This window comes from Puma concolor, chromosome B1 (assembly GCF_028749965.1).
Source record: "Puma concolor isolate L17-30 chromosome B1, mPumCon1.1.hap2, whole genome shotgun sequence".
Classification (NCBI taxonomy): Eukaryota; Metazoa; Chordata; class Mammalia; order Carnivora; family Felidae; genus Puma; species Puma concolor.
In genome coordinates this window covers 147,931,721-147,948,961 of record NC_141670.1, presented here as the reverse complement: position 1 = coordinate 147,948,961, position 17,241 = coordinate 147,931,721, and the positions used below count along the sequence as shown (strand labels likewise).

Below are 17,241 nucleotides of genomic sequence, written 5' to 3'. Positions count from 1 at the left end.
AACAAGGTATCTTCAAACCAAAACTCACCATACTTAAAATCTGAAGCTCTCTTAATCCAGTCAATGCAGAAAAATCCCTCCAAAACAATGTTTATGATAAACTTTTTACAATTTGTATGATTTTTACTTTTAGCAAATGTCAGTGTTTGATTTTTATGACCAGTTTTGTCATTTCTGACATAGACTGGGTTTAAAGACATAGATCGTAACTGATACCATTTCACCTACCAAAAAAAAAGGTTCATTAGAACAACTTGACTTGAGACCATCATCATGTACTGAATTACAGAATAACTCAAGCAATATTCAGAATAGGTTACATAAACTTAATTCAAAGGAATAACAGTTTCTGAATCTTGGTATTATTTACCATTACGAAAATATCTGTTGCTTATAAAAAGATACTAAAAAAGCTGCATATAATAAGGTAAATATTAAAGTTAAGAAACTAATTTCAATCTGTATAATTTTACAACAATGACTGAATAAACAGATTTATGTCTCTAAAACAAGACCAGTAAAATATATTTGTTCTTCCTAGTTCTTTGTATATAGACAAACACAGATTAATTATACATAAAATAAGAAATACTCATTATTACCTTCATCATAATTTCTTCTCTTTTACACCTGGCCCTAAAGTCTAATAAAAATTTCTTTGATCCATATTTTTTGTAGTCTTAAATAGGGTAAACTTCAGCTAAAATACTACAATTCTTAAAACAGTAAAGTAATCCAAAACTAGTATATTTGGATATAGTTTTTCTGTAGCATTAAGATAAAACCTTCAATACAATCACTGAACACTGATCTATGCATATGCTGAAATAAAATAACATAAAATAAAAACCCACTTAAAGTCCTCCTGTAAAAAAATATCAATTAATAATATGACTCATTATGGTATCAGTACCCTGAGATTCATGTAAATAAACTAAAGTGAACCTGACTAAAAATAAATTTAGCTTTCAAAAAATCTATTAAGAAAACACTGACTTATTCCTACACTGTTTCATTCATACTCATCTATCCATCTAATAAATTTTAGTTAAGATCTAGGAATACGCTAAGAATTGGTGATATAATGGTCAGCATAGCACTGGTGTCACAGAGCTAATATAAAACATGACTTTTTTTCTTAAGCTTCAAAGTACTTATCTGCCTACAACAACTCGGTATGAAATCACAATTCAATATGAAATTTTTATGAATATTAATTATAAACTTTATAAACTGAACAAATATGAATGTTTAAGTAAAATTATATGGAATTCTCAAATCTAGATTTTATAAGTAGTTTTTCTACAATAGAATTAAAGTTACAGATTTTTTAAAACTTTACCCAAATTCAAAATATCAATAGTACAATGCATTTTAATTATAAGTTATTATAACCTGTCTCCGGTATTTATCATTATCCATCAGTCATAAAAACAGCCTTAGAATAAAATGATTCTTATGAAATGGCTTTAAAATGCATATGCAGATATACATACTCATTCTCAGATGCAAACATACACAGTCATAACCTGGTAAAATCTGAACATTCCAAGGATGTAAAGTGTAGAAACTTTATAAGGAGAGTTGTTAATAAGAGAATTAAAAATCAGATTGATATCAGACTCCCCAAATACAACTGAAGATGCTAGAAGAAAATTGTGCAATTTAAAGCTCTAAAGCACAGGGGAACCTGGGTGGCTCAATCGGTTAAGCATCCGACTTCAGCATAGGTCATGATCTCATGGTCTGTGGATTGGGGCCCCGCGTCAAACTCTCTGCTGACAACTCAGAGCCTGGAACCTGCTTTGGATTCTGTGTCTGCCTCTCTCTCTCTGTCCCTCCCCTGCTCACACTCACGCTTGTGCTCTCTCTCTCAAAAATGAATAAATGCTAAAAAAGATTTTTTTTTAAAGTTTTGAAGCAAAACTACTTTGAAAGTAAAATTCTAAACTGTAGAATAATTTTTTTAGATATGCAAATTGAAAGCTTTAAAATGACAAATATTTCTAACTTTAGAGAATGTATGCCTTCAACAACAAAAATGAATCCAAGAAAAGGACAGCCCTGGTAATCATTAACACTAAGCAGCTGGAAAAGAAACTAGTATAATACAACCTATCTTTATCACCTCAGGTTGGTTGTTAATAAGTGATTCCTTAAAGTCAGAAAAGTGAAAACATATTATAACATAAACATATTACTAAAATATCAGTTTAAAAAATAGGAAAGCCAAGACTGAATGATATAATGCCAAAAACCTATGTTCAGCAAAGAAAGCAACTAATTAAAAGTACGGTTTAATTTAACTCAATGCCTGCTGAAAAAGAGAAATGAAACACATAGTTTTCAAAGTGGGAAGGAAACAAAATACAGAAAACTTAATAAATACGTCTAAAGATAAGGGGCAGCAGGTTGGGGTGGGATGGGGAATGACAATAAAAGACATCTTTATAATAACCATCAATAGGAGGAAAAAGACCAAAGACCAAAACACCAAGTTAATAGAAAAGCAAGTGGGAAAGTTTCTCTTATTTGAAAAAATGACAAACAGAATAGGATTTAAAACAAAACAAAATAAAAAAACCTCAACTATATGCTATCATGAGAGCTATAATTTTTAGTCATAAGGCTAAAAACAGAAGCATGAAAAAGTAAGCCCAGTCAAAGGTGCTATTAATATCAAAGAACTCAAGGGCAAAAGCATTAAATGGAAAAAGGATATTTTATAATGATAATAGATTTAATATACCAGAGTGTGTAATAGCCAAACTTCTATGTGCCTAACAATACAACATTGAAATATATAAAGTAAAAATACTAGAAATAAAAGCAACTAGAAAATTCACACAACTTAGTGGGATACTTTCCACATAATCTATGTCAGAAAATGAGGAGAGCAAGATTATGCAAGGATATGGAGGATTCAGAAATAGAATTAATGAATTATACTTATATATCATAGTGAATACAGAACCTGGTATATCATGAACAGAGAATACAGTCTTTGAAAGCAAACAAAAGCCTGACCATACCTTAAAGAAAGGAAAAATCTCAAATGATTAAAAAAATAATAATAATACAGGTTACATTCTTGGTCCATAAAGCTAACAGAAACTAAAATTTAACAATAAAGGACACTTAAAAATTAAAAAGAAAAAAAAATCTCAGAATACAGACAAAATAAAAATTAAAATTGTAAGCATATTATTTCCTATGGGATTTGGCCATAACTGTCCTTATAGAAAAAATGTAGTCTTAAAAATCTTCAAAAATAAAATCCAAGTCAAAATGTATCAGTATAATTTATAATGATAATGGAAATGAAGAAATTAAGAAGAGATACAGAAGTAATTAATAAAGCCAGTAACTGCTTCTTAGGTAGGTCTAGCATAAAAGAGACAAGCCTTTGGCAATTTGATTATAGAAAATAATAGGGAAAAAAAAAAACATGAGTCATTAGAATCGGAAAACTAAGAAAAACTATAAATCAAGAAACATGAAAATCTAAACAAAATGGATGGTTTTCTAGGAAAAGGAATAATCAAAACTAACTCAAGAAAAAGTAGAAACATAATAGAATATATCAACAGAAGATATCTTAAAGGTAGTCATAGATCTACCCTTTAGATGGAACAGAGCATTATGATATTATTTACAAAGCCCAGGAAAGAGATGGGAAAACTCCCTAGCTCATAAGCATAAAAACTCTAGTAGCAAACCTGAGCAGGAATAGCAAAATAACTAAACAAAACAAAAACTTAATGAAACACATCATTAGTAAATTAAATTCAGCAGTTGTGTCATACAACACATACAAGAAAGGGTTGATAAAGAAAATACTAAGAAATACAACTCACTTTAAGTACAGAAATAGTGATCTTCCCCTGCCTACAATGCTTTTTCTTCATGTCTTAATTCATACTTTACCTTCTCAGATTGTACTACCAAAGAAAGTACCAGCTTCATCTCTCTACCACACCACTATCCGTATTTTCTGCACAGTACCATCACAGCCTAAAATTATCTTATTCTTGGATATCTGTTAATTAGTTCTCTTCTTCAATTAAAGAAAGACAAGAACCATTCAGATTTAGCACTATCAACAGTGTGTGCCAAAGTTCCTGGTATAATGCAATATCCAAATAAATACTTGCTCAGTAACAGTTAAAAATTGAAAACATCATAACCAGTAGGTAGATGTATCAATGTAATGCACTACATTAAAATTGAGAAGTGAAAAGAATATATATCATCTCAACAAGAACACATAATAACACACGATATTCATTACCATGAAAATACTTGTTAAGTCAAGAAGGAAACTTTTGTTCCTGATAACGTGCTCTACCAGAAATGTCAGCCACATATAAATGTAAAAGTTTAAAAATTGGAAAGGATTCCATCAGGAAAGATGCCCAAATCAGAGCTAGTAGTAAACAGATCTGGAAACCTAACCAATGCAATATGACCAGAAAAAAACAAAATAAACAAAAAATCCCCTAAACACATACAATACTGAAAAAAAGGAAACAACAAAATGCCATCATTTGCAGAAAATATAATCATCCTTCTGGAAATTTCAAGAGAATCCATTGAAAACTAAGTACTTGGTAAGATGAACACACAAAAATCAATAGATTTCCTACATATTAGCAATAACCAATTGAAAAACAACATGTAAACTGGAAGAAAAGATGTAATTCACAATAACAACAAAAACTACCTAGGAATAAACCTAACAAGAAAAGTCTAAGACCTACATCAAAAAACCATAAAACTTTACTAAAGGACATAAAAGAACACCTAAAGAAATGGAGAGGCATACCATGTTCTTGGATGGGAAGATTCAATAGTGTAAAGATGTCAATTCTCCCCAAATTAATCTGTAAATTCAATGCACTTCCAATCAAAATCCCAAAGGGATTTTTAATGGAACTTGACATGTTGATTCTAAAGTTCATCTGGAAGAGAAAATACACAGAAATTGCCAAAAATTTTTTGAAAAAGACAATGGGCAGGGATTCCCTATCAGGCGTTAAATGTAAAATGAAATTAATTAAAACAATGGAGTATTAAATCCAGAACACACATATTTTGGACTTTTAAATATGATAGAAGTGGTATCTCAAGTCAGTGGGGGTAAAAGATATATTGTTCAATAAATTATTTGGGGAAAATGGTTAGGAAACTGGTAAAAAGTTAGGTCCCTATCACAGAATGAAATATATATCTATATATATATCTATATATATCTATATATAGATATATAGATATCAGATTATATTATATATATATAATGCTAGATTTTACTTATATATCAGATTATATTATATATATGTATAATTCCAGATAATATATATATATTATTCCAGATGAATTAAAATCTACTACAAACATAAATAAAACTAAAGAAGTCACAGAAAAAAATATATGAGACTAAAACTAATATAAGAAGGCTTTTCTGGAAAGACACAAAACCGAGAAGCTAGGAAAGAAAAGAATGATAGATTTTGACACCATAAAAATGAAAAATCTAAAGATTCCATAGACATGTGACTGATTGAGAAAGTATTATAAAATATGATGTATATATTATAAACAGAATTATAAAGAAATCCTAAAATCTCAGTAAGAAAATGACAAATCCCACAATGGGCAAAACGGTGTAAGTAGGCAATTTATGGCAGAAATAACAATCAGTAAATATGCAAAATTTCACTGGGATTCAGGTAAATGAAAATTAAAATGAGGCAATTTTCATCCACTGACGGATAATGTCTAATGTTTTACAGGATAATTTGGCAGAATGTATAATCAACATTTAAAAATGTGATTTTCCTTTTAAGAATTTAGTTTACAGAAATACTTGTACGTGTAAAAAACATGTACAAGGATGTTCATCACAGTATTGACTATAACAGAAAACAACTATAAGTAATCCACATGCCAATCAACAGAACGATTAATTTAGTTGCAGAATAAAGCAGATCTAGATATAAAGTCCTATACTACAACTATCTAATGCACATTTCCTGCTCGTTCTGTCCCTTCACTTTTCATCTTTTTACCTTTTAACTAATTACCTTCATTAAACCTATCAATAGTGACATTTTCCCCCAATTTGTTTATTATCTTTTGAATATCAGTTGCTTGGGCAAGGACCCTATTTTTTTTCCTTGCTAGTTTTAAACAGTAAATACTTAAAAACATGTACCGAATGAATATATGGTTATCAATCCAGAAAGATACCCAAATTACACTAAGTGAAAAATGTAAGCCACAGAAAAGCAAACATGGTATGTATCCATCTAAGTTGATTTTAAAACCAAAACATATGCATGTGTAAAATACAAACAAAAAATTTCAAGATGTAGAAACCCAATTTATTAACAGTGGTAACTGAAGATTGAAATCAATGAGAGAATTTTTTTACTTGATTGTACCCTTCTATCTTGCTTACCTTAAAAGAAAAAAAAGATGATGTAATTTCCTAGTGTGTGATTTTGGCAAATAAGAAAAAAACTACTTCAGATCTCTAAAGAAAAATATCAGGAATAACCCAACTATCTCTACATAATTCTAACAAAAATCCCAAAAGAGCTATCATAACAATCTGTATTATTTTAGATACAAAGAATTAACCTGATATATATAATTCATTTTTAAGTATGTACATGCAACCTAATTATTTTTAAATGAATGAAAAAAGTAAGGCATCAAAATCAAGTCATAGTAAGTTTCAGTTAAAGCAACTGCTTATTTCTCAAGAGAAGCAAAATCAGAAAAATATATATTCTCTTCATTCTTTTCCCTCTGTATTCAATGAAGTTTTTATGAAAGTCGGGTTTACTGAAGTATAATTCAGAATAAAAGTCACTTTTAGTTGTACAAATCTATGAATTTTCACAAATACATAGTTATGTAATTACCATCACAATCACGATAAGTCTTTCTTAGCCCTCAAATATTTCTCTTGCCCCTTTGTAGGCTCAATTCCTTATAACTACCCTCTGCTACTAGCAACCATGTTTCCTGTTACTTTCAGTGTTTCTTTTCCAGAATGAAATGGAATCATCCAGACTTCTAACTGCAGCTTTCACAAAATGTATAATGCCTTTGAGATTCAGTGATGCTACAGCATGCAACAGTAGTTCATTCCTTTTTAGTGCTGGATAGTACTCCATCTATATGGAGGTACCACAATTTGTTAATTCACTGGCTAATGAACATTTGAGTACAAGGTTCATGTGAGCATGTTTTAATTTATCTTGGGTACATACATAAAATGGTTATGTCATATGATAACTCTATATTTAAATTTGTAAGAAACTGACAGACTTTTCCAAATGGTAATAGCTTTTTGCTTTTGTACCTGCACTGTTGGGAGTTCTGGCTGCTCTGACTTCTCACTAACATTTGGTACCATCAGTTTTTTCCTTTCTTTTATTCCTCCTATTTTCCTAGGATGAAGTTACATTGTGATTTTACTCTGCAATTCCTTAATGGTTAATGATATTGAGCATCCTTCCCTCTGCTTATTCGCCATTGGTGTATTTCTTCAATAAAAGATCTGTTAAGAACATTTCCCTCCCCCCTTTTTTTTGGTTGTTTCCTCATTATCGAGTTGTAAAAATTCTTACTATACTCTGAATACAAATCCTTTATCAGACACATGGTTTGCAAATACTTTCTCCAGGCTGATGGCTTATTTTTTCATTTTCTTTTCAGTATATTTTAAAGAACATAAGTTTTGAAATGTGATAAAATCCAAATTATAATTTTCTCTTTTATGTTTGCATTGTTTGTGCCTTAAAGTTTTGTTTAACCCAAGGTCACAAAGATTTTCTGTTATTTTCCAGAAGTTTTATTGTTCTAACTTTTATACCTAGGATTATGATCCAATTCAAGTTAATTTTTGTATAAAGTGCAAGGCATGAGTTGAACTTCCTTCCATAAAAAGATATCTAAATGTTTCAGCACAATTCATTGAGAAGACTACATTTTCTCTATTGAGAGGAAAGGTGCCTTGGCGCCTTTGTCAAAAATCAAGTTGATCACACACAGATCTTCTCTAGACTCTATTCTGTTCTATTAATCTACGTGTCTATCCTTTCATCAATATTACACTGTCTTAGTTAAGACAGCTTTATAGTTAAGTCTTGAAATCCTTCAACTATATTCTTTACAAAATTGTTTTCACTATTCTAGGGTCTTTTTCTTTATAGTTATCAGAAAGTTGTCAATTTCTACTAAAAACAAAAACAAAACTAAAAAGCTCTGATAGGATTCTGAATGAGATTATGTCAAAGTCTACAGGCCATATTGGGGGGATGAGTGGGATGGAATTTACATGTTAACAGTACCGAGTCTTTCAAACCATAAATATAGTATATATGTTTTCATTTATTTAGATCACCTTCAATTTCGCTCATGAATGTTTTGTAGTTTTCAGCACATAAATAATATACATGGTTTTGTTTTCCCTTTTTTTTAAGTTTCTAAAAATATTTTATTTATTTTTGAGAGACAGACAGAGACAGAGAGACAGAGCATGAGCTGGGGAGGGGCAGAGAAAGAAGGAGACACAGAATCTGAGCTGTCAGCACAGAGCCTGTGCAGGGCTCAAACTCACCAGCCATGAAATCATGACCTGAGATGAAGGATGCTTAAAGACTGGGCCACCCAGGCGCCTAAGTTTTGTTTATTCTTAAGTGTTGAATTTTTCTTGGTCTTATTTTGATATGTTTTAAAATTTTCATTTTTGAAATGTTCATACTTAATATACAGAATTATGAGACCTTGTTTAAATTCACTGATTAGTTCTATTATCTTTTTTGTAGGTTCCATCAGATTTTGTACATAGACGGTCATGTCATTTACCAATAAAAGATGTTTTATTTCATTCTTTCCTATATTTGTGCTGGGTTGTGGTTGTTGCTGTTGTTTTGTTTTTTTTAAGTTACCTGACTAGGATCTCCAGTACTATGTTGAGTAGGAATGATAAGATGGACATCTCTGTCTTGTTCTCAATCTTAGGGGAAAAGTATTCAATCTCACCATTCAGTATGATGACATAAGCTGTAGATTTTTTATAAATTCACTTTATCAGAACTAAGAAAGTTCTCTTAATATTCCTAGTTTACTGACAATGTTTTTTTTTTAATTAACGCAAGTTTAATTTTATCAAACTTTTTCTGTATCTGTTGAGATTGTAAAATGATTTTTCTTCTTGAATGTGTTAATATAGTGAATTACATTGATTGGCTAGCAAATGCTAAATGAATTTTGCATATACACACCATCTGTTCATGTTGTATAAAGTTGTTTATATATTGCTAGATTCTATTTGCTAATATTTTATTAGGATTTTGCATCTAGGGTCATAATACATATTGGTCTATAATTTTATTTTTTTATAATGTCTGCTTAGGAAGGTATTGGGATGTAATCATTCATCATCTATTTTCTGGAAAAGCTAGTATAGAAGTGGAATTATTTCTTCCTTTAATGTTTCAAAAAATTCACAGATGAAGCCATTTGGACATGAAGTTTTCTTTGCTGGAAGGTTTTTAATTAGAAATATTTCTCTCTTAGATAATATTCAGGTTATGCATTCTTGAGTGAAACCTGATAGTCTGTTTTCCACAGAATTTGTCCATTTCACCTGAGTTAAATTGGGTGGGAAAGTTATTCATAATAGTCCCTTTTAATTAACTTTTCAATGTATAAGGGTGGGATTTGTGGTAATGTCCCTTTTTTCAACTGCTGATATGGGTAACCTGTGTGTCTATCTGTCTGTCTTGCTTCCTTCCCAATCAGTGTTGATTAAAGCTTTATCATAATGATCCTTTCAAAGAACCAAACTCAGTTTTACTTTCATTGTTTTTGGTTTTAATTTCATTGATTTCCATTTTTATCTTTATTATTATCTTTATACTGCTTGCCTTGATCTTATTCTTTCCATAGTTCTTTTTTTAATAAGTTTTTTTAATGTTTATTTATTTTTGAGAGAGACACTGAGTGTGAGTGGGGTAGGGGTAGAGAGAGAGACAGAGACAGAGACAGAATCTACAGCAAGCTCCAGGCTCTGAGCTGTCAGCACAGAGCCTGACATGGGGCCTGGACCCACGAACCATGAGATCATGACCTGAGCCTGAGCAATGCTTAACCGACTGAGCTACCCAGGAGCCCCTTTTTATAGTTCTTAATGTAGGACTTTCAATTATTGATTTGAAAACTTTTTTTAAAAAATAAGCATTTAATATTATAAATTTCCCTCTAAGAACTGGTTTAACTGCATACCACAAACTCAGGTATACTTCACTCAATTCAAAATATCTTCTCATTCTTTATGTGGCCCCTCCTTTGACCCATGCATTATTTTTAAGATGTGCTGTTTAATTTCCATATATCTGGGGATTTTCCAGAAGTCTATTTATTATTTTAAGCTTAATTCCATTATGGTCAAAGAACCTTTTTAACCAAAATAAAAATATTTTTGAAGTTCACAGAAATAAAGTTAATGTAAAGATAACTGACAAAAGGGCATAATGCACCAAAACCATATGCTTAAAAATGGTTAAAATGGTAAACTGTTATGTATATTTTACCATAAAAAAGGGCAAAATAATTGCAAATTTTGCTCTCCAAATTTTACATCAAATTTAAGAAGGAATTTAAAAAGTAAATTAAAAAGACAGATTGCTGCTATAAATATTTCCTTTGAATTCAACAAAGAGAAAAAACATGAATGCTCCATTCCAAGAATCCCAAAATTTGAAAGGTGTAATAAAGATAACCTAGTCAAAATGAGAACCTATATTCATGGTTATATCTTGAACACTTGTATCTTTTTCTAACGTTGAAGTTTTACATTTATTAACATCTACCCACTCTAATTCTATCATTTTGTTATTCTCTATTACACCTGTACCTAACTGCATTTTAAGACCCTAAACCTTTCCACTTTCATTCAGTCTATCTGTGTTCTTATGATCATTTTTCAGTTCACAATTAAATGTGCCCATTATCTCAACTATTTTTTTTTCTTTTTTTTTTTTCCAAGTATTTTCTAATCAGGCCCTTTTGAGCTTCTCTTCCTTGCCCAAATCATTTAAATACGATACGTCCTCTCCATTCAAACTTCAGCCTTTTTAACTAACTTATACAAGCAAGGTAATGTCATCTATAAACACAAGTTTTAAATATGACCTATTCTACTGATAACTTTGAAATATTTCTCTCTCTCAAACAGACTTCTCTGCTGAGCGTCAGTTCTCTATTATCTAAATTGCTAGATATTTTTTTCTGGATGTGCTATAGATACCTCAACTTACATATCTTAATCTATTATCTTTTGTTTCTCTTCCCCATCTCCAAAAAAAGAGAGCTCTTCTTCCTCCAGGATTTTTTCCTCAGAGGAAAGTATAGAGCCTTGTCTTTACTATCTTCACCTTCTCATTGGCTCCACTGATCAATAAAATACCCTAGAGGAGGCAGCAAAGCAGGAGAGATTTCTAACAGACCCTCATTACCCATATAAACGACCGAACTTTTCTTAAACTTCATATATATATTATGTTTAATATATATAAATTTCATATATATAATATCCAAAACTGAATCAAGCTCAAATAATAAGAGTCAGATTTCCAAGTATTCCAATTCCCTTTAAAATATAAGTCAGATCTTATTCTTTTGCTCAAAACTGTCCAATGGTTCCCATTTCATTTAAATCAATGCCGAAGTCTTTATGCTATCTCAAAATGGCAAAGATTATTATGTTTCAGTCACTTACATAACCCAAGCTCCAAAGAACAGGATAGGTACTCAATAAAATATTTGTTAAATGAATAATTTCCAAGCCTGGATGAAATCTAAGGAGAGAATTTTTTTCATCTTTTTTTTTTTTTAAGTTTATTTATTTATTTTTAGAGAACAGAAAGGAGGGGCAGAGAAAGGGAAAGACAGAATCTCAAATAGGCTCCATGCTGTCAGCACAGAGCCCGACTTAGAGCTTGAACTCATGAACCATGAGATCATGATCTGAGCAGAGATCAAGAGTTGGATGCTTAACTGACTGAGCTATCCAGGTGCCCCAGAAAAGAATATTCTTGACACACCAAACAATAATGAGCACAAATAACATTAAAACACTAGATACTTGGTCACTCAAACTGTTATAAGTATATATGTACCATATTTGATAAATTTCAGTAATTACCAAAACAGATCATTGTTATTACAACAAATACTGTTCTCTACCCAACAATTTTGTTTTATCTAAGAATAGTATCTATATCTAGGACATAAATAAAGTAAATATAAAATTCACATGCCAATCTTTTCAAGGCAAAGAAAAGTAACAAGAATAAAAATGCATTCTTGGTCTTCAATTCTAAATGTTGATGTTATTATAAAGAAGACTTTTAAAACTTTTTAAAAACTACCCAGTAAATGCTTTCATTGTGGAGTCAAAAATAGCTAGATAGCGGAAAACTGAAAATCCTAAGTGTCTTAAAGGTATAGATGTCTCTGGCTTGAGATACAACCTTCATATACAGCTGTGTTAGTACTTTATCTCGCATCTTAAATTGAAGGGGAAGAGGTGCTTTGGAAAACAGTGCTAATGACCCAAAACACTGATGGAGTGTTAAAGACATTAATGTCAAAGGTATATGTGAAGAATCATAATAAAACTATTTTATAAAATGTCAGACTAGACAAGAACTAATATTTTTCACACTTTATAAAATAAGTAGACATTTAAATAGTTCCTTTATATCTTAAAGTTTATATTTAAGTGCTTATTATACTAGATCCCTTATTTAGCACCTGACCTCAAGGACCATTTCCAAGGACTGAAATATATTAAGAGCTTTCCATAACTAAATTTGTGGGGGGTTTTTTGTTTGTTGTTTTTGGCACAGGCAGATAAAATGCTCACAGAATTATTCAAATGGCCCCTGAAAAATCAAGTTATCGGTAAATAACTCTTATTTTGGAATAATTTCACTAGACACAAATAAAATCGCAATCATGAAAATACATGTTCAAGGGAATTCATCATAACTTGCCCTGGCTTGGTTTCTCCACTGATAGCTTACTTTTTTAATTCACTGATTTTGTTATCTACTGGCAGACAGGAAGCAGTGGGCACACACAGTTTGAGTCACATAGTGTTTCCACAAAAAACTTGTCTTCATCCTAAGGAAAGAGTTATTCTGTAGTTGGTTTAAGCAAATATGATATTAAAAGATTAAAAATTAATTATCATTTGCATTATTGAAAGAATCTCATGGGGAAATTAATAGACACTGTTAAGTTAATTAATTTGGACAGAAGTCTCAATTATAGATCAGTAACTCCTGGTTGGTAGGGTCCATGTCTGGGTATATGTCTACGTCATCTCGATTTCCACCAAGTTCTTTATACATCAAAGGTCATATATAAATGCTTGTTAAATTTAAAATAAAAGCATATTTTATTTCTGCATTTAAAATGTTTGAAATAAGTTTAATATTCAATTTTCAGAAGGAGATCTATAAACATTCTCTGACTCAAATGTTCTGTTTGCTGCTTATTTAGAACTCAGGATATATTCTGAATAGCACCAACTGAGCCACCAACTCCCCACCGATCACTCTAAATTAAGCAGCTCTGAAAAAGTACTTTGATCATGTGCTGCGAATATATCCCATATACATTAAGATTTCTTGTGGTAGAAGGTGGGAAAGAAGATACTACACAAATACCATTCAAGTCTTATATTCCGATGGTGATATAGTGAATACTGGTTTACATCATGTAATGTTTATAGCAATACAGACAATTGTGCTGTAATGCAATAAATGCATCCTGACAAACCTCCCATTCTGCAAACAGCACATTAAAATAACATGGCTCAGGGAAAAAGAGAACTGGGGACATTTAAAACTTATGCAACTGTAATCAAAACAATAACAAAAGCAAATAACAATTGTAATAAAAATACTGGCATGCTTGAAAAGACATATTAAGTTCCCACAAATAAGGGACTAATACAGTAAATATGTGGTAACATTTAAAAGAAGAGAATCCTGTAACAATCACTTTCAAGAGAAAACAATTAACCAAACTGAGCCAACACACAGAAATTCAGGTGAATGAGCATCTCATTAAACATATTATTTACTCTTTGACTTGATGTATTCAACTGTGTTAGTATACTTGGCATTCAGCTCCTGTTATCTAGAGATACAAAACCTAAAAATATTGGGAAAAACTGTATGAACCAATGTAACTTCAGAGTTCTACTGCCATCATTACCCTAACATTAGAGTGTATATATATTCACACACATATATATACACACACATATATATATATGTGTATGTGTGTGTATGTATGTGTGTGTGTGTGTGTGTGTGTGTGTGTGTGTGTGTGTGTATAGTCTAAATCAAAACATTTTTTAAACTATCCCAGAAAAACAAGTATAAACTCGAAGTATCCTAAGCTAACTGAAACATACGGGCACTTCATATACCCACTAATTGTATATAAGCATTTGCTTTATAGAAACCTTGAACAGAGGGGTGCCTCGATGGCTCAGTCAGTTAATTGTCTGGCTCTTGATTTCAGCTCAGGTCATGATCTCATGGTTCCTAGGAATAAGCCACAGAGCCGGTTTGGAATTCTCTCTCAAAATAAATAAATAAACACTAAAACAAATAATCCAGTGAAGAAATGGGCAGAAGACATGAATAGACACTTTCCCAAAGAAGACATCCAGATGGCCAAGAGACACATGAAAAGATGCTCAATGTCACTCATCATCAGGGAAATACAAATCAAAACCACACTGAGATACCACCTCATACCGGTCAGAATGGCTAAAATGAACAAATCAGGAAACTACAGATGCTGGCGAGAATGTGGAGAAACAGGAACCCTCTTGCACTGTTGGGAATGCAAACTGGTAAAGCTGCTCTGGAAAACAGTGTGGAGGTTCTTCAAAAAATTAAAAATAGAACTACCCTATGACCCAACAATAGCACTACTAGGAATTTACCCAAGGGATACAGGAGTGCTGATGCATAGGGGCACTTGTACCCCAATGTTTATACCAGCACTGATGAATGGATACAGAAGATGTGGTTTATATATACAATGGAATACTACTTGGCAATGAGAGAGAATGAAATCTTGCCATTTGCAGCAACACGGATGGAACTGGAAGGAATTATGCTGAGTGAAATAAGTCAGGCAGAGAAAGACAGATATCATATGTTTTCACTCATATGTGGATCTTGAGAAACTTAACAGACCATGGGGGAAGGGAAGGGGAAAAAAATAGTTACAGAGAAGGGAGGGAGGCAAACCACAAGAGACTCTTAAATACAGAGAACAAACTGAGGGTGGATGCGGGGGTGGGGGAGAGGGGAAAGTGGGTGATGGGCACTGAGGAAGGCACTTGTTGCGATGAGCCCTGGGTATTGTATGTAAGCCAATATGACAATAAATTATATTAAAAATAATAATAAAATAAAATAAAATAAAATAAAACCTTCAATGGAGTTTTACTAAAATATCACCAATTTTGTCTATCACCTAGTGTCATAATAATAAAATAATGTGAACTATCATTTAATTAGTAACAAAAATACATAAGTCTATATACTGAAACTCTTAAATTATCCAAACACATTATTTAGTTTCTCACTGCAAATGAAAAATCTCATTTGGTACATTGCAAATGTATACCAAATTAACTGAACAGCCATCAGGAATGTTTCGTTTGATAAAGAGTTAAATTATTTAAGGACAGATCTATTTGACAAACAAAAACTCAAGAATTCCTATGAAATGTGGCTGTCTACATGGCATACTGACAAAATAGCTTTAAAATATATGTATATTTCATCAAAAATCCATATTTTTGTAAAAGAAATGGACTAACTGGAATGCTGCCAGTCACACAATTAAACACTATACCTCAAGAATAATCTGTTAGTATAAAAAAGTCTAGTATCAGAAAAAAAAGATAATTTACTTTAGTATACTACACCCTCACCCCAAGTCACAAAGATTAAACCAAAATTATAAAATGCCTTTTGTTGGATATCTGATCCCCACCACACATCCCCCAACAAAATCAAAGCCATTCTTTACTTTCAAAATAATACTAAACACATATTCTCCATGAATTACATAATAAATTAGATGAATCACAAACAAAACATTATATAAATATTAGGAATTGTGAAGATTAAACATCCTGTTTAAGGAAGGTAACCTAAAACTTGTACTATATAAAAAGATACACAAGAATTTGAAGAGTTCATCATTAAAAAACTCAGGGTGCCTGGGTGGCTCAGTGGGTTAAGCAGCCAACTTCGGCTCAGGTCATGATCTCGCGGTCCGTGAGTTGGAGCCCCACGTCAGGCTCTGTGCTGACAGCTCAGAGCCTGGAGCCTGTTTCAGATTCTGTGTCTCCCTCTCTCTCTGACCCTCCCCCGTTCATGCTCTGTCTCTGTCTCAAAAATAAATAAACGTTAAAAAAAAATTTTTTTTTTAAATAAAAAACTTAACATGTAACTCCTCTTCCCTAGGAGCAAATTCAAGAGAAAGTGGCTGTAGCACATTTTAAAAACTCCCCAGTCTTTTCCCAAAATATCTCATTCTAGTCTTGGCTGCATTTGCCTCAAATTATGCCTCGAGATTATTACAGAAGTCATCCCCATGCCTGCCCCGGGCCCTTTCCCACAGACTGCAGAATAAATAATATAGTCTGTGTGTTGGGAAGTGGGGGAGGGAGGGTATAAAAGAGACAAGGAAAGTAAAAGAAAAAAACAGAAATAGAAACCCGGAAGGACAAAGAGAAGTCAGGCTCCCAGACACCTCCTGGCAAGAAGTCTTCTAGTTAACTGAAGAAAACACGGTCTCAATTTCCCATTATCTTACACAAATACCCGCATTAAGTCTACCTCTTCTAATGCCTTAACATTAACTAGAAGCATAACCCAGGAATTCAGAATTACAGTTCCCTCTCTCTGTAATTCACCAAGATTTTCAAATGGCTAGCTTCTTCTCAACATTCAGGTTTCTGCCTAGATCCATCAATTCTCAGAGTGGTATTTTCTGTCTATATAAATATACCCCATCACCTTGGCTTTATGTTTTAATACTATTGATGACTATACATCGTATTATTTATTTTCTAGTCAAATTGTACATTGTCAGTCTTTCCAACTGACTTTCCAT

The 17,241-nt window shown here is 31.9% G+C and overlaps 1 protein-coding gene across 7 annotated transcripts in view; it reads right to left on the bottom strand.

Moving 5' to 3' along the window:
- The window catches only part of ANKRD17 (ankyrin repeat domain 17), a 166,244-nt gene that overhangs the window by 91,803 nt on the left and 57,200 nt on the right, over positions 1-17,241 (bottom strand). Inside the window, exon 1 of one of the 7 annotated variants that reach the window (XM_086704868.1) lies at positions 4,826-5,175. The exons of the other annotated variants lie outside the window; for them this stretch is intronic. Coding sequence (XP_086560994.1) covers positions 4,826-4,828 — 3 coding nt within the window. The 5' untranslated portion in view covers positions 4,829-5,175. Of the gene's footprint in view, positions 1-4,825; positions 5,176-17,241 lie in introns of those variants that run through there. 7 annotated transcript variants of the gene reach the window in all.